Source organism: Buteo buteo, chromosome 17, assembly GCF_964188355.1.
Source record: "Buteo buteo chromosome 17, bButBut1.hap1.1, whole genome shotgun sequence".
Lineage (NCBI taxonomy): Eukaryota > Metazoa > Chordata > Aves > Accipitriformes > Accipitridae > Buteo > Buteo buteo.
This window is the reverse complement of record NC_134187.1, coordinates 30,736,789-30,756,508: the sequence shown is the minus strand read 5'-3', so window position 1 is coordinate 30,756,508 and position 19,720 is coordinate 30,736,789. Positions and strand designations below refer to the sequence as shown.

At 62.3% G+C, this 19,720-nt stretch overlaps 1 protein-coding gene across 4 annotated transcripts in view; it reads right to left on the bottom strand.

The window, feature by feature from the left end:
• The window catches only part of LRP1 (LDL receptor related protein 1), a 91,473-nt gene that overhangs the window by 27,006 nt on the left and 44,747 nt on the right, over nucleotides 1-19,720 (bottom strand). For all 4 annotated transcript variants that reach the window (XR_012653357.1, XM_075049716.1, XM_075049717.1 and 1 more), the window contains 30 exons: nucleotides 18,530-18,752; nucleotides 18,080-18,269; nucleotides 16,516-16,659; nucleotides 15,933-16,169; nucleotides 15,120-15,300; nucleotides 14,467-14,689; nucleotides 14,024-14,213; nucleotides 13,425-13,550; nucleotides 12,615-12,755; nucleotides 12,169-12,294; nucleotides 11,790-11,906; nucleotides 11,554-11,634; nucleotides 9,196-9,363; nucleotides 8,648-8,830; nucleotides 8,252-8,452; nucleotides 7,919-8,164; nucleotides 7,418-7,615; nucleotides 6,732-6,936; nucleotides 6,399-6,563; nucleotides 5,755-5,999; nucleotides 5,329-5,460; nucleotides 4,988-5,215; nucleotides 4,637-4,811; nucleotides 3,961-4,055; nucleotides 3,562-3,711; nucleotides 3,174-3,314; nucleotides 2,737-2,865; nucleotides 948-1,079; nucleotides 561-695; nucleotides 345-474 (listed from right to left, as the gene is read on the bottom strand). Coding sequence is in view for 3 of the 4 variants with exons in the window: in XM_075049716.1 (XP_074905817.1) it covers nucleotides 345-474; nucleotides 561-695; nucleotides 948-1,079; nucleotides 2,737-2,865; nucleotides 3,174-3,314; nucleotides 3,562-3,711; nucleotides 3,961-4,055; nucleotides 4,637-4,811; nucleotides 4,988-5,215; nucleotides 5,329-5,460; nucleotides 5,755-5,999; nucleotides 6,399-6,563; nucleotides 6,732-6,936; nucleotides 7,418-7,615; nucleotides 7,919-8,164; nucleotides 8,252-8,452; nucleotides 8,648-8,830; nucleotides 9,196-9,363; nucleotides 11,554-11,634; nucleotides 11,790-11,906; nucleotides 12,169-12,294; nucleotides 12,615-12,755; nucleotides 13,425-13,550; nucleotides 14,024-14,213; nucleotides 14,467-14,689; nucleotides 15,120-15,300; nucleotides 15,933-16,169; nucleotides 16,516-16,659; nucleotides 18,080-18,269; nucleotides 18,530-18,752 (5,037 nt within the window). In the remaining variant the exon portion in view is untranslated. The remainder of the gene's footprint in view (nucleotides 1-344; nucleotides 475-560; nucleotides 696-947; nucleotides 1,080-2,736; nucleotides 2,866-3,173; nucleotides 3,315-3,561; nucleotides 3,712-3,960; nucleotides 4,056-4,636; nucleotides 4,812-4,987; nucleotides 5,216-5,328; nucleotides 5,461-5,754; nucleotides 6,000-6,398; nucleotides 6,564-6,731; nucleotides 6,937-7,417; nucleotides 7,616-7,918; nucleotides 8,165-8,251; nucleotides 8,453-8,647; nucleotides 8,831-9,195; nucleotides 9,364-11,553; nucleotides 11,635-11,789; nucleotides 11,907-12,168; nucleotides 12,295-12,614; nucleotides 12,756-13,424; nucleotides 13,551-14,023; nucleotides 14,214-14,466; nucleotides 14,690-15,119; nucleotides 15,301-15,932; nucleotides 16,170-16,515; nucleotides 16,660-18,079; nucleotides 18,270-18,529; nucleotides 18,753-19,720) is intronic.

The following is a 19,720-nucleotide window of genomic DNA, read 5'->3' as shown; positions in this document are numbered from 1 at the left end:
GGTGCTGTTCTCCATCTTTCCCTGGATCCAAACAACTCTCCTCTCCCTGTGACTCTGTCCAAAAGTGGAGCTGGTCTGGGGAGGCTCCACTTGGATTTTCTGAGATGCTGGGACCCAGAAAGTCACAGGGATCTCCCACGAAGCTCAGCCCATCAGTGAAAAGGCAGTTAAACACAGCTGGTTTGGACACCAGGGGCCTGTCCCTTGGTGTGGCAGGAGACCTAGAAGTCCTTCTCCACTGCGCGCAAACTACACGGCTCTGCTGGGAGGGTGCCGGGGGTCTCCGGTACGTGCCCAGCCCCCAGTTGATGGCCCTCTCTGAGCAGCTTTGTGTGGTGTCTCACCCCTTCTCTGGATGGACTGTGATGGCCCGTGGTTTGTCCAGCCCCTGCGAGATGACCACGTAGCGGAAGGACCCGTTTAGTCTGGCCACCTCGATGACATCGAAGCCCTGGTCAGTCCAGTAGATGTTTCCTGCAGAGAGGGGACGGCGAACACCCACGTGAGCCGCGCTCCCTGACTGCCCACCCGCTCCTCCCCGCTCCAGAGCTCTGTCTCACCAGCGATCCAGTCCACGGCGATGCCCTCCACGCGGCCAATGCCATTGGTGACCACGTCCTCCCGCCACGTCTGGTCCCGCTTGGCCCGGCTAATGGTGCTCAGACCCATGTCCACCCAGTAAATTGTGTCATTCTCTAAGAGGGGCCAGGCAGGAGAGAGGGTGTCAGCAACCATCTCTGGGTCACTCCAAGGGTCGCACAGACCTGGGCTGAGCTGCACCCCAAGCCCCTGGCGTGGGGACCTGAAACCCTCCCTCACCCGGAGCTGCCCAGGGGAGATGTCCTAGGGCAGAGCACTGCCAAAGGAGGGTCTGGTGATGGTCTCCCTTGCGCTCCCCCTCCCCAATCTCTCCAGCCCTGTTGTCCTGTTCCCAGCTCCTGCCTCACCTGCATGGAAGTCAATCCCCACCGCCAGAGAGGTCCCCGACACAGGCACGAGAGCATCTGACTTGTCGTTGGGGTCCAGGGGAATGCCACGGATCCCCTCGTGGACCGAATACAGGAGGAAGGAGCCAACACCTGCAACACAGATGCAGGGACAGTCAGAAGCATCCCACAAACCACACGCTGTCCTTTCAACGGACAGCCACAACTCGGGGAAAACTGCAACAGCAGCTCCGTGGAGGAGCGCAAGCCTGGCAGGGCTGGTGGGAGGGTTCGACCCTGCCATGACAGCAGCACCACGAGTCCCCGGCCTGGGCAGATGGCCCAGGACAAAAGGGACTGGCAGGGCAGGGTTGAACTGTGCTGGCTGGACATGCTGGCAGGTTGTGCGGCTGCCTGAAGCATCCCTACACAGGCAGCCCCTACGCCCACCTCTCGGCTGACTCCAAGGCTGACGCATGCGAGACGTGGGCTGGCAGCGCGAGCAGCAGCTCCGCAGCAGCTGGGGAGGTGGCAGGGGAGGCAGTCCTGCCGGATACCGAGTGCCTGATCCTGCCCACGGTGCTGCAGTTGCGGGGTGACGCGTTTACATGGGTAGCATGCGCGTGGCATGCTTCGAAAGCTTTGCAGCACCATGGTTTCTCATGGAGGGAGGGATGCCCCTGCTTCACTTGGGTCTCCGCACGAGAGGGGACTGACCAGGATGACCATACAGAAAAAACTCCTCCGTGATCAGGATGGGATGGCTTTCATCACCACACTGGGCAGGGGAAGGAATAGCAAACCTTGTGGAAAGAGGGCAGGGAACAACCCACTCTAAACCGAGCAGGGACATAGTCAGGGACGAGGTTTCTGATGGCTGGGGCAGGAACCCAGGGAACAGCCACAACGCCCTTCCCTGCTCAGCTCTGCATTCGAGCAGGCCCTGCCCGGACCTCCCTGGAGGCTGCAAGCCCTGGAGTTGCCTGTTCAAGGGGCCCTGACCCACGCCAGGGCACAGGGGAGGCACGAGTGAGGCCTCTTTCCAGAGCTGCCTCCGCCCCCGAGCGCTGGCAAAGGCTCTGCGCTGCATCTGGGTCAGGGCAGCGCTTGTTATTCAGTCCCTGCCCTGACCCAGATGGTGCAGCAGCTCTGCCAGACCCCTCCAAAAACACCAAGAACATTTTGCACACAAACAGCCTTTGAGAGGCCCTGGCAGTGACCGAGGAGTGGGGGGGCTCTTCTCTCCTGAGGGAGACGGTGGCAAACCGGGCAGGGACTGGGGATCTGCAGAGCAAATGCTGCGCTGGCTGCCCAGCCCTGTCCCCAGTGATTGCGGCGAATCAGTGACCCAAACCTGCTGCCCACAGCAAGGATTTCACTTCTCTTTTGAGGGCTCCCACCATGCAAGTCCTGCTGCCCTCCTCCTGCTAAACCCAGAGCTCTTGGTGCCCGGGCAGTGCTGCCCACGCTCGTTGCTGCCAACCCCTCGCAGGGACAGCCCACACGAGGGTCTCGCTGCGGCCTGAGCCCACAGCCCCTCCTGACCACCCTTGGTGTCCCTCTGGCCCTCAGCATCCCTCCGCAGTGCTGCTGGGAGCAGGGAGGCACGGGGCGGTCAGGATGAGCCCGCACGCAGCCAGAGCGAGCAGTTCCCAGGCCCCCGCGCGCCACACCAGCACACGCGCCTGGCTCAGCCGCATGGCACCATGTGGCACAGGCAGAGCTGCAGCAGGCAGCAGGCATGGTCCGGGGAAAGTTGCGGGGTGTCTCTGCCCCGAGGGGGCAAGGGGATGGGGACAGGCACGCTCACCTTCACAGGACTGCTGCCCGCTCTTCAGGCTGTAGCCCGCGGTGCACATGCAGGATCGGGAGGTCTCCGAAGTGGGGAGACAGAGTTGCGAGCAGTCACCGTTATTTAGGCTGCAGGGGTTGGTTCCAGCTGCGGTGGAGAGAAGGGGAGGTGAGGGGCAGCCTGGGGCCAGGGCATGCCTGCCAGGGCTGTGGGTGCCTGGGGAGAGGCTGGGGCCAGCACCACTCATGGCAGCTGCGTGAGATGTGGGTGCTCTGTGCCAGCCAGCATGGACCTGGCGCGAGGGGCAAGGGCCAGGCTTGGGCCAGCGAGAAGGGACAGGGTCAGCCGGCCACCCGGCCACTGTGGGACACACTCTGGCCCTGCTGGCACCCGGGTGGAGCGGATGAAACGCTGCCCATCCCTACAGATTCTCTGCCCTGGGACCATGCGCTCACCTTGCTGGATGCTCTCGTCGTACACCTTCATGTGCATCACCAGCGTGGTGCTGTTGCGCAGCACTGTCACCTCCGTCCCATCCTTCTTGTTGCAGGTGCCCATCCTCTCGGAGGCCTGGTCAGCCCACCACAGTTTGTTGCCTGGGAGGAGAAGGCAGGAATATGCAGCAGCTTTCCCCATCCCCTCCCACCCTAGCAGCAAAGAGCGGTGGCTCCACACAGATTTACAGGCGATGGCTTGGAAAAAGGGGTCTGAGCTTAGCCTTTGGTGGAGAAGCATCCCCTCCACAGCTGCTAGAGGTGGAAATGAGCAGTCTTGTGTTTGGGCAGGGCCAGGAGAAAGGGAAAGGGCTTCACGAACCGCCACCATCACCCTGCCAGCTCTCACCCATGATGGCCAGGGCCGTCGCCTTGCTCAGCTGACCCTTCACGGACTCGATCACCTCCAGGTTGCTGCCGTCCAGGTTGCATCTGTTGATGGTGCCATTGCCAGAGCTGATCCAGTACAGCTTGCTCTCTGGGTAGTCAATGGCCAGGCCTGGAAAGCAATGGACCATCAGTGTCCAGGCGGCACACAGGGACCGTCACCATCTGGGAGGTGGGATGGGACTGGCAGAGTGGATGGGGGGATGGAGAAAACGGGCACATGAGGTCAAGGTGACCCAGCACAAACCAGCTGTCAGCCCCCTGGGGAGCCAGGGCTGCCAGAGTGGAGGCTTGAGGCTTTTAGGGCCAGCAAGGACACCACAAGGCAGGGTAGTACCGGGGGGACAGGGGGGATCCGTACCAACAGGCCCTTTCTGGTTGGTGAAGAGAAGAGTGCGGTTGCTGCCGTCCATGTTGGCGACGCTGATGTTGTCTCCGTCTGTCCAGTAGAGCTTCCTGCACCGGTGAGGGGACACTGAGCACATGGCTCCAACAGCCCCGCGGAGATGGACCACGTGCAGCTCTGTTGCCCTCCCAGCCCACCCAGGCTCCGCCAGCCCCTGCCACCCCAGCCTGCTCTCCAGCCCCGTGTTGGCGTCTCTCCCCTCTCGCTGCACAGCCCGGGCAGCCCGACCGCCTCCTCGCCTCCAGTGCTGCAACCTGGGAGGGAGTTTGGTGTCTGCAAGCACTTGTGCAGCCCTGCCCAGCAAAGCCCCATGTACACCCAGACCGGCACACGCTCGTGGATGCACGCTTATCTGCAGCCTGTTCTCCTTCACGCGCACACAAGCATGTATGGAAATGCAGCCTGCTGCTTTGCGCGTACCAACAGACACGCACCTCCTGAGCTGTGGCCCTGTCTCCTCTCACACACCTCCTACACGCACTGACACATAGGGAAAGCAACCTGTTCTCTCCTCCATGGCACACGGGCACTGTCAGGCGCACCCACACGTGAGTCTGCACAAACACCTCCTTCTTTGACGCTTCTGGCCTGACCCCGAGCCTGCCGGCACCAGATCCCACCAGAGACTTACCCCCGGAGCGGGTGAACCACCAGGCAGTGAGGCTTGTCCAGCCCCTGGATCACCGCGTTCTTGAAGGAGCCGTCTAGCCGAGCCACGTTGATCTGCTTCTTGTTGGCATCGTAGCTGGTCCAGAAGAGGTTTCTGGAAACCCAATCCACTGAGAGGCCATGAGCGTTGGGCAGGTCTGAAAGGGAACGGAGAAGGAAGACTCGTTAGTTGCGAGAACAGGGCTGGGATGATCCTTGGATGAAGAGGAAGGGCCGATCTCATGGAGCCGAAGCCTCTGGAGGGCTGGTGGCTCTGCCCGGCTCCTGGACCTGACGGCGGCAGCCGTGCAGGGCAATGCTCCTCCACACCCACCCGCAGACACGACAGTCTCCACGCCGGTGCCGTTGATGAAGGCTCTCTTGATGGTCTGGGTGCGGACATCAGACCAGTAAATACGCTGCTCCAGGGCATCGTAGTCCACCACCGTGACGTTGTCGATGTCAGGCACCGTGAAGGAGATGATGTAGTTGTAGTAGGGGTTGTCGATGTCCACACCCCGGATCTCCATCTGCCGCGCATACAGCAGGAACTTCTTAAACTCTGGGGAGAACAATGAGAGGGGCAGTCGTAGGACCTCAAGCCTGGTCTGCAGAGCTGGCTCCAAAGCAGCCGCTCATCCTCCCCGTCCCTGGGTGGCCTGGGCAGACCCCTACCATAGCAGGTTGTATTGTCCTTGTCCAACTTCATGAGGTGAGGGCAGGCACAGGACAACGTGCGGTTGTAGTTGATGAGGCAGAGGTGGGAACACGGCCCTTTGCCCCCATTGGCTTCACAGGGGTTAGGAGCTGCAAAAGGAATAAGACTCAGCGACGTCCCTGTTCCAGGGGACACCTACCCAGGACGCCCCAGAGAGCTGCAGACCTCCCTGCCTGCCCATCGAGGAGCTCTGACCCATCAGCTTCATCACCCCAGGACACTTCTTTGCTGGGTGGCCAAGGCCATAGTGGAGGGTGAGAAGGGACAGGCACGGGCGTGGGAACGGCTCCCACACGATGCTCTGAGCGGCTGTGGGTGCACACCGAGTGCCGGTGCCATCTCCCCCCACCCCGTCCCGCCACCTCTGCTTCCCCAGGCCTCACCCAGGGGCTGCCGGGAGGGGTGATACACCTGCAGGTCGAAAGGCTGCGTGTTGGTCCTCTGCACCACTGTCACGTTGTGCCCTGTCCACTTGTTGGCCTTGGCCAGCGTGTTGGTGCGCCAGTCGGTCCAGTAGACCTCACCCCCGTACAGGGTGACAGCAAAGGGATGTGACAGGTACTCATGTCCCCGCAGCACCTCGATGTGCCCCGTGCCGTCATACAGGGCTGAGTAGATGGCATCTGACCTGGGCCCGGCAGAGAAAAAGGATGAGAGCAGGCAGACAGCTGGGCAAGGGGCACCAGGGACAGGCAAAGGCCAGGTCTTTAACCCAACAGCAACAACCCACAGGGTCTAAGCAGCCGCCTCCCCTGCTTTGCTTAACGCTGCGGAGGAGAATGACTGCTTATTTACACCAGGGATCGGAGATCCCACAGAGGAGAAAACCCAGAGCAAAGGCTGGAACGTGGCGCAGACACAAACAGACCCCACGGAGCAAAGGCTTTCGCTCCCAGCCCAGCAGTCAAATGGCAGAACAACACACGAGCGAGGGAGAAGGTGCCAGAGGTGGGAGGGATGGGGAGGGCAGGGCTCCAGAGGGGATGGGGATGGAGGCACTGGGCGCAGATGGGTGTCCTGGTCCTACCTGGCATCAATCCAGAGGATGCGCTTCTCCAGGTAGTCGACAGTGAGCCCGTTGGGCCAGCCTCCCGAGCCCGTCTCCTTGTGGATGGTGCGCCGGCCCGCGCCGCTCATGGAGGCGGCCTCGATGCGGGGCAGGCTGGCATCCCAGTCTGTCCAGAAAAGGATCCTGCGAGGGACAGCGAGCAGGCATGGTCAGCAAGGGGACACCGGGGCTCTGCCTCCTGAATCGGCAGTGGGGCGCGTGCCCAGGCAGGAGCCCGTGGCCTGGTCTCCCCCCGGCGAGACCCCGAGGGTGCCACCGTGTCCTGGTGACCGACATCACCTCCCGCCTTACCCATAGCGGGGGTCCAGGGCAATGGCGCGGGGATGCTCGATGTCCCCGGCCAGCAGCGTGGTTCGCATGGTGCCGTCCAGCTTGGCCACCTCGATCTGGTCCAGGTTGCTCTCCACCCAGTAGATGTTGCCAGCGATCCAGTCCACGGCCAGCCCCTCGGGGGTGGCCAGCCCGTACTGTATCACCACCTCGAAGCTGGTCAGAGCTGCAGGGCACAGTGCCGGGGGGGCTCAGGCTGGTGCCTCTCCCCGGCCCACCCGCCACCATTGCGCCCCAGTCTGGAACTGCTCCAGCTGGCTTGACTGGGGTCGATGGCGGGGGGACGCTTCTTCCCCAAGCGGGGCCTGAACCCCAAAGGGCTCAGCCCCGTGTCTGTGGTCCCAGTGCTGGGCTCTCGCTGTCCCCCTGCAGGTGCCCCCTCCCGCAGCTCTGCAGCACTGGTGGGGAGGGGGCCCGGCTTTGTGCTCCCAGCTGCTGGGCTGCAATTACCATTAGGGAAGTGCTGGGAATGCTAATGAACTCCTACATAATTAGCAACTTTGCAGAGCAGAACGGAATCACTACAGGGGCTGTGGACTCCAGTGGCTGCACCATGGCATTGCTGACACCCTGTCCCAGAACTGTACCCCTGCTTTCCCACCTGCCTGGCCCCCACCAGCTTGCTCCATGCCCCCAGGGCTACGCACCCCCATTCTCAAGCAGCTTTCCCCTGTAGATTTTGTCCTCCACCACGTCAGTCCAGTACAGTGAGCTCTGGTTGAGGTGGAAGTCCAAGGCAATGGTGTTGCGCAGCCCAGGGACCAGGACGCTGTAGTCACCCCGGTGCAGGTCAATGCGGCGGATCTCGTGGCGGTTGGAGAATATGATGAATGGCTTGAAGGGGTCTGGGGAAAGCAGGGCAGGGTCAGAAGGGTGGCATGGACAAGGCCGGGTGAAGGTGTCCCTCGCTCCTGGCCCCAGCCCCAGCTACAGGACCACATACACCCCTGCACCATAAAGGGCTGCTTGTGCCAGGTGGGAACAGTGAGGGGTCCACTGTCAGCAGGCAGATTGCCCCAGGACCCGGCTGTGCCCGTCAGCACAGTCCTCAGCTCTGCTGCTGCTCCCTCCGAGAGTGGGGAGAAGACAACCCCCATCACAGGCAGCTGGAGCAATGCTGCCAGCCCCTGCAGCCCACCCGCACACACCCAGGCTGCGGCAGCTCTCGCCATCAGGCTCCAGCATCCAACCCTCGTAGCAGGAGCACTTGACGTTGTACTTGTCCTGCTCGCACTTCTGGCTGCACTTGAGGTGCTTGGCACAGTAGCTCTGGATCTGGCAGGTCTTGTTGTCTGAGCCCAGCTCCATCCCCAGCGGACATGAGCAGACGATGCCCTCGCCGGGGGCCACGGTGCAGTTGTGGCTGCAGCCGCCGTTGTTCAAGGAGCACTGGTCTGCAGAGAGAGGATGTGATTGTCAGGTCCTCATCCTGCTCCCAGCCAGGGGAGACCCACTCTCCTGGTGCCCAGCTCTGTACTCACCGCAGAGCTCGCCCTCGTCAGAGCCGTCCCCACAGTCATCAGAGCCATCACAGAGCTTCTCGGGGGGGAGGCAGATGGAGGTGTTGTTGGCGCAGGTGTGGGAGGGAGGTTTGCACACCAGCGACTCGCAGTTCTCCTCGTCCGAGTTGTCCTCGCAGTCGCTGTCCCCATCGCAGACCCAGGCTTTGCTGATGCAGCGAGCTGCCAAGGGGGGAGTGAGGAAGGGGCAGATCAGATGCAGAGGAGACGTTATTTCAGGCACTCTGGGTCCTGGCTGCCTCAGAGCTGGTGTCCCTCCACCACTGTCCCCATCCCCGCCAAGCTGAGGTGGGTCCCAGCCCCTTCCCCCGGTCAGAGAGGGCAGGGAGCAGCGGTTCCCCCCTCCCCTGCTCTCACCTGAGTCTTTGCAGCCAAACTTGACGTTGGGGTCACAGACATGGGTGACCCCCTCGCAGTTCTTCTCGTCACTGGAGTCCATGCAGTCCGTGTCGCCGTCGCAGCGCCAGCGCATGGGGATGCAGAGCCCGTCCAGCCGGCACTGGAACTCGTCAGTGTGGCAGCCCCCGGGCGGGCGCGTTGCTGGTGGGAGGGCATGCACACCCGCTCACTGCCTTTGCCCCAAGGAGCTGGGAACTGGGTGGGCTCAGGGGGTGAGAGGAGGACTGGGCACTCAGCCCAGCAGGGAAAGGGCAGGGAAAGGGCCAGGGGCACCCAGAGGTGCAGGAGAGGGGTATCTGGGCACCCGCGGTGGGCCGCAGGATTGCCTGCCTGGAAAGGGGAGGGGGGGCTCTGCTCAGGGGGGGCTTTCGGCTCTCCAGGCAGGACAGCAGCAGAGCTGAGGGTCCATCTGCTGCTCGCTCGCTCGCTCCCTCCCAGGGCAGGATCTGGGGTCCCTGGGGGAGGACACTGAGCAGCAGCACAGGGGCAGCCCGGCTGGGGCTCACCCTGGTTGGTGCAGTTGGCGTGAGTCTCGTCACTGTAGTCCCCGCAGTCATTGTCCCCATCGCAGGTCCAGTGCACGGGGATGCAGCGCCCACTGTTGCACTTGAACTGGTTGCTGGAGCAGGAGTGGCTGCAGCCCGCCTCGTCGCTGTTGTCCCCGCAGTCATTGTCTGGAGGGGCAAGAAGAGCGGGAAGGGGCTCAGAGAGCGCCCGGCCGGCCAGGAGGGAGGGCTGGCAGAGACACGGCAGGAGGGAGGAAGGCAGAGACCCTCCTGCCAGAGGAGGCGGACGCGGAAAGCGGGGAACGATGGGGATCGGACAGACCACGCCAACAGACGGGACGTGGGGTGATGGGCAGCCCCGGCGGCAGCAGGACCCCCACCGGAGAGGCCGGGCTGAACGGAGAGCCCCTGGCCCTCCCGCCACCCAACACGCTCACCAGGCGCGGCCACAGCACCAGCAGCGCACACAGAAAATGAAACACAGAAACTGCATAGATCAGCCATGTACCTGGGGAGGCTGGGAGGGCGCCCAGCACCAAGGGGACCGCTCCACTCCACGAAGGAGCGGAGCTGGGGAGATGGTGCACTCCTTCACAGGGTGCATCCCTGGGGAGGTGGGCTGGTACAGCCAATTGGGGGGTGTCAGCTTGCCTGCAGCAAACCCCATCGCCCACTGATGGGCAGGGGAAGATTTAGTCTGATAGTACCGGGACACTGGCAATGCAGCCCCTCCGCCGGCCCTGCTGGCACCGGCACCAGGCACGGGGCTGGCCTGGCTTGCTCGAACGACCACAGGGCTCTGCTCTGCTGCAGACACGCTGCCTGAGCTTGGTAAAGGGCCTTTGCCTCCCGGTGCCTCAGTCGCCCCCCGCACAGGGGAGCTCACGGTGGGCACGGGGACGATGGCACTGACAGCTGCCATGCAGCTTCACCAGCAGCCCAGCTCCTGCAGCTGCAGACCCCGACCTCTCCGGGCTCCCACCAAAAGGAGTTTCCCAAGCAACTCCACTCGGTGAGCTGGGAGGCATGGCTGCTTCACTCCCTGGCACCCAGCATGTCCCTCCCGCTGCTGGAGCACAGGGGGAATTTCCAGAGAGCATGGGGTGCATTGCCAGAGAGCGCGGCATTGCCAGAGAGCGCAGGGGGCATTGCCAGTGTCTGGAGAAGCAGCCCATGGGGCTTGCAGCATTCTGGAGGGGGCAGGTTTGGGGGTTGCACAGGGCCAGGTTGGGGTCTGGTGCATGTTGATCTATGCACTAACCGGTAGGCTTTGGACAGTTCTTTTCGTCAGAGCCATCCCCACAATCTTTTTCTGAAACACAGAACCAACCAGACAGGAGAGTGGGCACAATGACAAACAAAACAACACAACACGGCACACGCACAGAGGGTGGCACAAAAACACGCTGACGCCGGGACGTGAACACTGACATGGAGAGGGACACACAGAAGCTGCGCAGGCACACCGAGCGGCCTGGGAGGCGAGACCAGAAGCAGCGGAGGGTGCTGGGGGAGCCCAGGGCAACAGGGCTGCGAGGCCCGCATCGCTGCAGCTTCTGCCCCGCAGGTGCCTGGCAAAGCTCGTGGCTGCACAGAGGCGCTCCACGCCAAGGCCGTCGCTTTTGCGAGCGCCCGGCTGCCAGCACCAGTGCATCCTCAGGAAAAGAGACCATCCCTTGGCGGGGAGGGCTCAGAGGTGGGGTTGCCCCAGGAGGAAGAGGCCATTTGCTCAGGAAGACCCCAGGGAGAGACCTGAACCCACAGCTCCCTGCTAACCCCCTGCACCGGTACATGTACTCTGCAGCTCTGAATGTGTCTCATCTGCTGTGAAGCCACTAATTAAACCTAATGATGCAGAGCTGCTAGGAAGACCGAAATAAACCTGTGGGGAAGGAAAGCAGCCTTGGGGCAAACTCTCTCTCCGAGACCTGGCCCTGGAAACAGATCCAAGTCCAGATGTGAGCTCACCAGACCTCTCCTGCCTTCCCTGGGGCTACAGGACCTGGCTCAGCCTTGCCAGCAACACAGGCCACTCCACACTTGTCTCAGGCACCGAGGCAGAGTTTTGGCCACCTTGCAAAGAACGCCAAGGTTTGCCGAAATGATCCCTGCCAAGCTATTCCTGCAACACACGCTCGCCCAAGGGCAGTCAAGGAAAATGTGGGTCTCGGTGTTGCAGGATGAGCTTACAGCTTCAGCAATGCCTCCTCCCTTCAGAGCCTGGGCTCTGCCGTTTAGCACAAGGCTGAGACGTGGCCCTTGCAGGAACAGGGTCCCCTGCCAGGCTGGCACCTCTGCATCTGATCTCGCCATCCCCAGCTGTGCCCCCCTTGGCAGCTGCGGGGCCGTGGTCCTTACCATTGTCACACCGCCAGTTGATGTTTATGCAGCGCCCGTTGTTGCAGGTGAATTGTGTCAAGGGGAAGCAGGTTGGGTAGGCTGCAGAGGAGGCAGAAGCACAATCAGTGTGGGGGAGACACCCTGTGCCCCAATCCTCACATCTGGCCCCACCGGTGCCTCTGCCCCACAGTGGGGTGAGGAGCGGTGCTCCCCCAAAGGGCCCTGTGCTCCCAGCGCTCCCCGCCCCAGCTCACCGCAGGAGGCAGACTCGTCGGAGCGGTCCCCGCAGTCATCATCCAGGTCACACGTCCAGGAGATGGGGATGCAGCGCCCACTGGCACAGGAGAACTGGTTGGGGGAGCAGGTCCGAGCTGGCTCAGGGAGAGACAGACAGAGCTTTAGTAGCTGGCACTTCCTGGCTTCGCTGGGGGAAAGGCAGGGAACAAACCCCCCAGGGCTCCTGGGAGGCACAGGCACAAAAGCCAAACTGGCTGCAAGGTGGGCAGCAGGGAGGCACGAGGCCCCGAAACCTCGGTTTCAGCCCTGCAGCGTGCAGGGAACAGCAAAGGCTATGTCTCGGCACAGCAGCGCAAGCTCTCCCTCTGTTCCCCGAGGACGAGGCAGGCTCCTCACCTGAGCAGGTGGAGTTGGACTCATCCTCGTTGTTCCCACAGTCGTTGTCCCCATCGCAGAGCCAGCGGTTGGGGATGCAGCGGTTGTTCTTGCACTTGAAACGGTCTGAGGGGCAGGTGTGCTGGTCTGCAGAGGAGACACACACTCAGGACCTGCCCTTCTCCATCCCACCCCCGTTCCTCCTCCACGTCTGGTGGAGAGAAAAACTAAGACACAAAAGGGAAGGGAGCCTCAGACAACCTGGGGATCCAGGATCCTAATCACCAGTTCCCCCCTCAACCACTCAAGCCTGCTCCCTTCCTAGAGCTAGGGACGGGATGCAGGGGTCCTGGCTGCCCGGCCCTGTCCCAGCCACTGGCCCCACATCTGGGGGAAGCTTAGCCCGAATCGTGCTGCCCCAGGAGCATGTAAACCGCTATCCCGCTGTGCGGGAGGTGGCTACGCACGGCAGAGCTCAGGGGCTTCGTCACTGTTGTCCAGACAGTCGTTGTCCCCGTCGCATTTCCAGCGCTCCTGGATGCAGCGGTTGTTCTTGCAGGCGAACTCCCCAGGCTGGCACTGCGGAGGGGGGATGTAGGACGGGTTGGCTGGCAAGGGAAGAGCAAAGGGAGGGGATGATTTTAACCAAGTGCAGGGCACCAGCAAGGACAGTCCTGTGTCCCCAGGCTGGCAGGATGTCTACATGACTGCCCAGCAGCCCTGAGAGTATACACAGACACTCGTGCCCACATGCACCGGCTCCTGAGCATGAAACGAGAAGGTGCAGCCCACGATGCAGGGGGAGAGACCCTGGCTCAGCCTGCATGCACGGGCTGCACCAGCAGAGCTTCACCCCTCTCATTTAAGCTGGCAAAGCACCTCATTTAAGGTGGGAAAGCCACTGAGGCTCCCCACCCTGAACCTGGTTCTCCCCCATACTGGCAGCAGAACGAACCCACCCCGACTGCGCGGGCAGCGTCAGACACAGTTGCACAGCTTCTGTGCAGCGATCCCACCAGGGATTTCCACCCGCTTCCCCAGGCAGGCGGCTGTCCTGCTGCCATTGTGCAAGAGGAGGAACCGGAGCTGGTAACGTCACTTGTCTGCAGGCTCCCACGGGTGCAGGGAGCACCCACCTCCCTGAGCCCCAGGCCAGCCCCCCACTGCGTGAGGCATCACTGCTGATGTGCCAGAGTGGAGCCGCAGACCCCACGTCCCTACCCATCCCGTGGGGAAAGGGGGTCCCCGCTGGGGGCCGGGCCCCCAAGGCAGCCTACCCTGGCAGGTGACAGAGTCCGATCCCAGGATCTGGTCCTCGGCACAGGCGCACTGACGGCCCCGGGGGGTGGCCAGGCACAAGCTGCTGCAGCCGCCGTTGTTCACACGGCACTTGTTGGAGCCCACTGTGGAGGTAAGGCAGGGGTGAGGAGAAGGGGACTTCAGCACTCGGGAAACCCTGCTGAGTCACGGGGGGGCTGCTGGGTGCCCCCAGCCCCCCGGCCTCCCTCAGCAGGCTCCACGGTTGGAACCCAGCTGGAGACGCCAGCTCTTCAGGCCACGCAAGGCAGAGGGGACCCCTCAGGAGACATAAAGCCTGGCAGAACTAGCCAGGAAGCCTGGCAGGCAGGGAGGAAGGGGGAGAAAGAAAGGAAAGGCTGGAAGGGCAGGGGATGAGTGACAGCAGGGTTTACGGAGAGAGACAGGGTGAATGGGGATGGACAGACAGGCGGGGATATGGCCAAAATGAAGCAAAAAGAGGCGGGGGGCTGCTTGGGCAGGGCACTTCTTCAGCCCCCAGTCCCATCCCTCTTCCAGCCCCACCATTCCCTCGTGCATGGCAGGTCCCCGAGGTGCCAGGCAGAGGTGGCCCCAGCACCTTGCTGCTGCTGCGCGTCGTACATCCGGATCTCGAAGATGGGTGGGCGCTCGTTCCGCAGCAGGCTCACCACCTTGGAGGCCTGGTCCAGCCGGTAGATGCTGCCGCTGCGGTACTCGGTCCAGAAGAGGAAGCTGCTGTAGTGGCACAGCCCGAAGGCGTGATTCAGCTCAGGTCCCTCATACACGATCTGCAGGCACAGGGAGGCGAAGGGGCTGGTCGTTAGCTGGGATGGGCGCCCAGGGAAAGCCCACATGGAGGCCCAGGGCAAGAGACATTGGAAGGAGAGAGGAGGGGACAGGCGGCAGGGGGGCACGGCCGAACATGGCCAGCCACCACTAAGCAGACCCGTGGTGGATGCAGCCAGCTGAGGCGATGGCTCAGCTGTCCACGGCCCCAGCTCCGGGGCAATCTGTCCGAGAGCCCGTGGGGCATCCACTTGCCTTCCGCTCGGTGCCGTTGAGATAGACCATCTCGATGCGGTCATAGAAAGCATCCACCCAGTAAAGGATTTTGGCTGGGATGTCCAGGCTAAGCCCGTTGGGCCACAGGACGGTCTTGGAGGTGATGAAGATGTTGCGGTTGGAACCGTCCATCCAGGCTCTCTCGATCTTGCCCCTCTTGCTGTCCTTGGGATCCTCCTCCCAGTCCGTCCAGTACATCCACCTGCCACAGACACTAAGCTGTTACGGATGCAGACGAGCTGGGCTCAGAGACCACCCCACCACTGATCTGAAGAGTGACCAGCTCTGCCTCCACCGAACCAGGTATGAACTCTCCAGCTTCTCGCAGAGCAGCTAACACAAAGCAGCGGGGAGGTCCTGCTGCCCTGTGCCGACAGCTAAGCCCCAGCCCGACATCCCTCCCGGCCACGCCGGCGCTGCCGAGCCCAGGCTGAAGCTGCCACGCAGCACAGAGCCGCTGCCACCACCGTGCCTGGCCCCACCGTCACAGCTCGTGAGGCACTGCGACTGCTCAGACGCAGCGACCGCTGTGCGGAGCTGGGGACCCAACCGCCAGCTCTGCTGGTCCCCGCTGCGGGCAGGAGCGGCCGTGCTCTCCCAGGAGCCAGCCCTGCCTGCCCAAGCACCCGCACCCGTTCAGAGGGTCCACCACGATGGCTCGGGGGTGGGTCATCTTCCCCTCGATCAGTGTCTTCCGTGTCTGGGCTGCCTTCTCCAGCCGAGCCACACTGATGGTCTTTTTTGGGCCGTCATCTGTCCAGTACAGGTTGTTCCCCATCCAGTCCACAGCGATCCCTTCCACGTTGTGGATGCCTTGGGGGAAAAGCAGGAGCGGGCGCTCATCACCAGGGCTGCGCAGCAGCGGGAAGATGAAAAGTGGAAGTGACAGCCCCATATGATTCACAGTGCATTCGGCACCACCCGAGCCCAACTCAAACCGACAGGGATAACGGACCCCCCCCCAGCCCCAGTGCAGGCAGCTCCCCCGGAGCCACGGGAAGCCTGGGCTGGAAAAAGCTAAATTCAGGAGCGTCCTTGGCTGGTTCAACCCCAGGCAACACAAATGTATTCGGCTGGCAGCATGGGTATGGATTGGCCACTGCACTGAGCCCCAGGGACCCTGACTGAGGATCCCCCATCCCATCCTCCTCCTCCTCCTGTCTGACTGGATTGGGGAGGGCCAGCTTGGGCAGAAGGGGGACATCCAGGGACAGGGGTCCCTCTCCCGCCTCTGCTGGGGCACGTGCTCTGTACCTGTCTCTCAACAGCAGTCTACAGAGAAACCCAAACAGCAGCTTCAAACCTTAGTTTTAAGGGTCAAAGACGCAAGGGAGAGGACAGAAGCGCTGCCGTTACATGAGGAAATGCACTGATGGCCATTGCTGCCAGCTCCCCGGGGCTGACCCCACTGGGGAGGGACCAGGCTGGGCCCCCTGGTCACGCACCATCCTTCAGGATGGTCTCTCGCTCCGTGCCATCAATCTTCTGGCGCCCAATGAGGTAGCTGGTGGTGTCAGCGAAGTAGATGAACCCAGTCTCAGCGTGGAAGTCCAGCGCTCGGGGATTCATGAGGTTCTCGATGGGGATCATATGCTCGTCCGGCACCTTGGCTCCCATGTCCATCCCACGGATGATGCCTGGACGCCCCTTCCCGTACACCAGGAACAGCTCGTGCTCAGGCTCTGGAGAGAGACAGGGAGGCAGTGGTGGCGGGCAGCCAGAGGCACGTAGCACCAGGGCTTTCGCGGGGTCGCAGCTGCGACACAGAGGTCGGGAGGAAGCAGCAACCTGCCCCTGCGCCCAGCAGGTCTGCAGGGAACACAAAGCCCAGGAGGCAGCCGACGGCTTAGGTCAGGAAGGAAAGGGGTGTTTGCAACTGGGAAGGAAGGAACTGAAAAGCTTTGCTTGTCCCTGGGCCCATGTGCTCCCAATCGTCTGGCACAAGTGCCTCTGCCCACCCCAGCCCCTCTGCCCTCCGCCAGCCCCCGTGCCCCCTCTTGCAGCTCTCCAGGGAAGGCCAGGACTCACTTTTGCAGGATTTCCCATCACTGCCCAGGCTGAACCCAGAGCGGCACCGGCAAGTTCGGGTCTTGTGGCTGTTCCCAAGGAGGCAGATATCCGAGCAGCCTCCCGGCTTGCCAAACTGATCTGGCTCGCAGGCATGGCTCCTCACTGCAACACAGAGCATGGGCTCCAGCAGCCAGGGGCAACCAGAGCAGCAGAGAGATGTCCTGCCCAGCCACAGGTCCATGCCGGCCAGGAAGGGGACAACAGTCTGCAACAGCGGGGATGCGGAGACGGTCTCATGAGTGCTGCCGGCAAAACCGCAGCTCTTTGGGCTTTAGGGGGGCCCCTTCCCCCCAGAGGTCCTGGTCGGTCAGCCTGGGGCTGAGCACTGCACAGGACAGACAATGCAGAGATGGAAAAGGACCTGCCCAAGATGAAGGATCACTGCAGACCAGAAACCAGCACGGCGTGTCCCAGCACACTGCCACAGCCACTGGTCCACGGTGCCTCCATCCTGCCAGCGCAAGCCTCACGGGCCATGGCAAGAGTGGGGATGCCCAGCCACTCCGCAGACAGCGTTGGCAGGATGAGCCCCTGCGCGGGGACAGCAGCACCAGCCTGGAGAGCCCCCTTAATCACACTCCTTCACTGCTCAGAAATCTCCTAATTAGTTTTATATTCTGGAAAATGCCAAGCAGGCTGCTAAGAGGATTTTAAACGAGTAAATTGATTAACTGCAGGAAGGTGCTGGGGGTGGAGCAGGCAGACAGGGATGGATGCGGGGAGGGGACGGTGCCTGCAGCTCTGAAGCCTTTCAACTCCCTTGAAATCCCTTGGTGCCCAGGAGCGCATGGCCCTGCTCGAAGGGTGAACAATGCCGGCAGTAGGGACCAAGAGCATGTGGGCACTGCAAAAGGAGCCATTAATATTTCAAGATGCTGCATTTTCTCCAATGTCCCTGCACTTTCCAGCGAGACGTGATCGATCAACCACGTGGTGCAGCTGCCCAGCTCATGGGGACGGCTGCCGTGTCTCTCGCAGGAGGAGATGGAGCGATAGCGGGGGCCAGGGGCACCCCCAGGGTGTGTGGCAGCCCAGCGAGAGGCTGGCCCCTGGCTGCCTGAGGAGCAGGAATCCCACCCAAGCCCCTGGCCAAGGAGCACCGTTAGCAGGACGGCAGCTCCGGGGAGTCCCTGTGGATCACAGCTGGGCAGCTGGCTCCTCCGTCCCTGTCCCTGGGCCAGCGCATTTTGGCCCGCCCAGCACTCGGCACCCCTGGGCAGGCTCCGGCAGTGCCCCTCGCTCTGCTGCCGTCCCCTGCAGCGAGGCTCCCACTGCGGACCCCTGCCCAGGCACACAGAGCTCACGGGGTTGGGGGGAGCTAGGGGTGAGGGGACAGGGTCAGGCCCTGGCTGAGAATGGCTTCTTGGGGCCACAAGGTGCTACTGATGGAGGCTCCTGGGCAAGAGAACCCTTCCCGGGTGTCTGGCCCCTTTAGGAGAAGGAATTCAGAAGGCGCAGCCTGTCCCCATCACCGCCCAGCCTTTGGGTCCAAGAAGCTGCTTTTCCCAGGCTGGGGTCCCACCTGTGGGCTGGCGCCGTTGGTGGTAGATGTGCAGTGCTCCTCCCTTGTCCACCCGCGTCACCACCTGGTACTCGGTGCTGTTGAAGCGGTTGACCCGGATGACGCTGGTTTTCTGCTGGGCATTGGCATTGTCAGAGTTGGTGGCGTAGAGGTAGTTCTCGAAGACGGTTAGCCCGTAGAGGTGTTCAATCTGGAAGGCACCGCGCAGGCCATAAGGAATTTAGGAGGAGACATGAGAACCCCGACTCTGAGCCGCGCAAAGCCCCCGATCCTGTCTCTGCCTCCTTTAGGGCACGAGATTGGGCTTGGCAGGCAGGTGCTGCAGAACTGGTTGGTGTTCAGCAGCTTGCCCCTTTACTTTGATGGACCAGCAAAGCCAAGCCTGTGGACCAGAGCCCCGCAGCAGGCCAAGCTCAGACATGCCTCTAGCCTCCCCCCGGCCCCACTCACCAGGATGCCCTGGATGATGGTATGTCTGTTCTTCCCTTCGTAGTCCACCACCTCAATATAGTCCAGGTAGGCATCAGCCCAGTACACCAGCCGGTTCACCAAGTCCAAGGTGATGCCGTGGGGGAAGACGATCTTGCTGTCCACCAGCTTGGTGCGGTTCTGCCCGTCCATGTCGCAGCGCTCCACCTTGGGGATCTGCCCGTAGTCGGTGAAGAACACTTTGCTGCGTGAGAAGGGCAAACATGGGAGCTCAGAGCCTGGATGTCACGTTCAGCCCAGAGAGAGGGAAGATGCAGATGCACAGACGGCGCACGCTTGTGCCTGCAGACACGGGCTTGCCCCCATCAGCACAAGGGTGGCTGGAGTCCACCACAGCAGCTCCCAGCCGGGGCTGGTCCAGGGGAGCTTCTCGCTGCCTGCATGGCCGAGCTGTGCCAAGGGCTGCCAGCACCTGCCTGCACCTGCTGCCAGGCACGGCAGCAGGGGGAGCTCGGAGGAGCCGCAGCAACCTGGGCAGAGATGCTGAGACAGGCAGACAAAAGCTTGAACCCAGATTTGCTGGTGTCACCAGGAAGAGGTCCAGGGCCATCCACCAGCTGACATGTTAAAACACAACCTGATGCATCTGCCCGTCTGCTGTGTGTCCGAGAGCCATCCTGCCTGTGGCAGCAGCTCCTGGCACAGCGCTTCCCAGGCAAGGCACAGCCCAGAGCCGGCGCTCAGCACCACCGCCCTGAGCACCCGGGCCGTGCTGGGTCTCTGCTGCAGAGCCCGAGTCAGCCGTGGGGCTTGCCTGCACCTTTCCTGTTCAAGGCCAGAGTCTCTCTCCAGGCTGCTACATGATATTTACTTATAAAAAAATAATTCAGATTTTCTGCTCAATAACATCAGCTCTCTTCATTCAAGCAAGGATAAAAGCACCCATCTGGAAAGCAGCAGGTAAGGGGGAAGATGTCCTCTTTACTGGTTTCACTGGAACCCTGCAGCATGCACAGGTGAGCACCCTTGGACGGAGCATGCTGTCAGGTTAGGCAGACCGCGCTCGCACGCCCACAGACTTCCCTGCTGGGCAGTGGGATTTCCCCTGCACCCATGCCCGGCAGCCACACCATGCTCACAGTAAGTGCCCAGTGGGATCTTGCATGCCACTCCACTCTGCCCACTGGGGCCTCGGTCATACCAGCTCCCTGC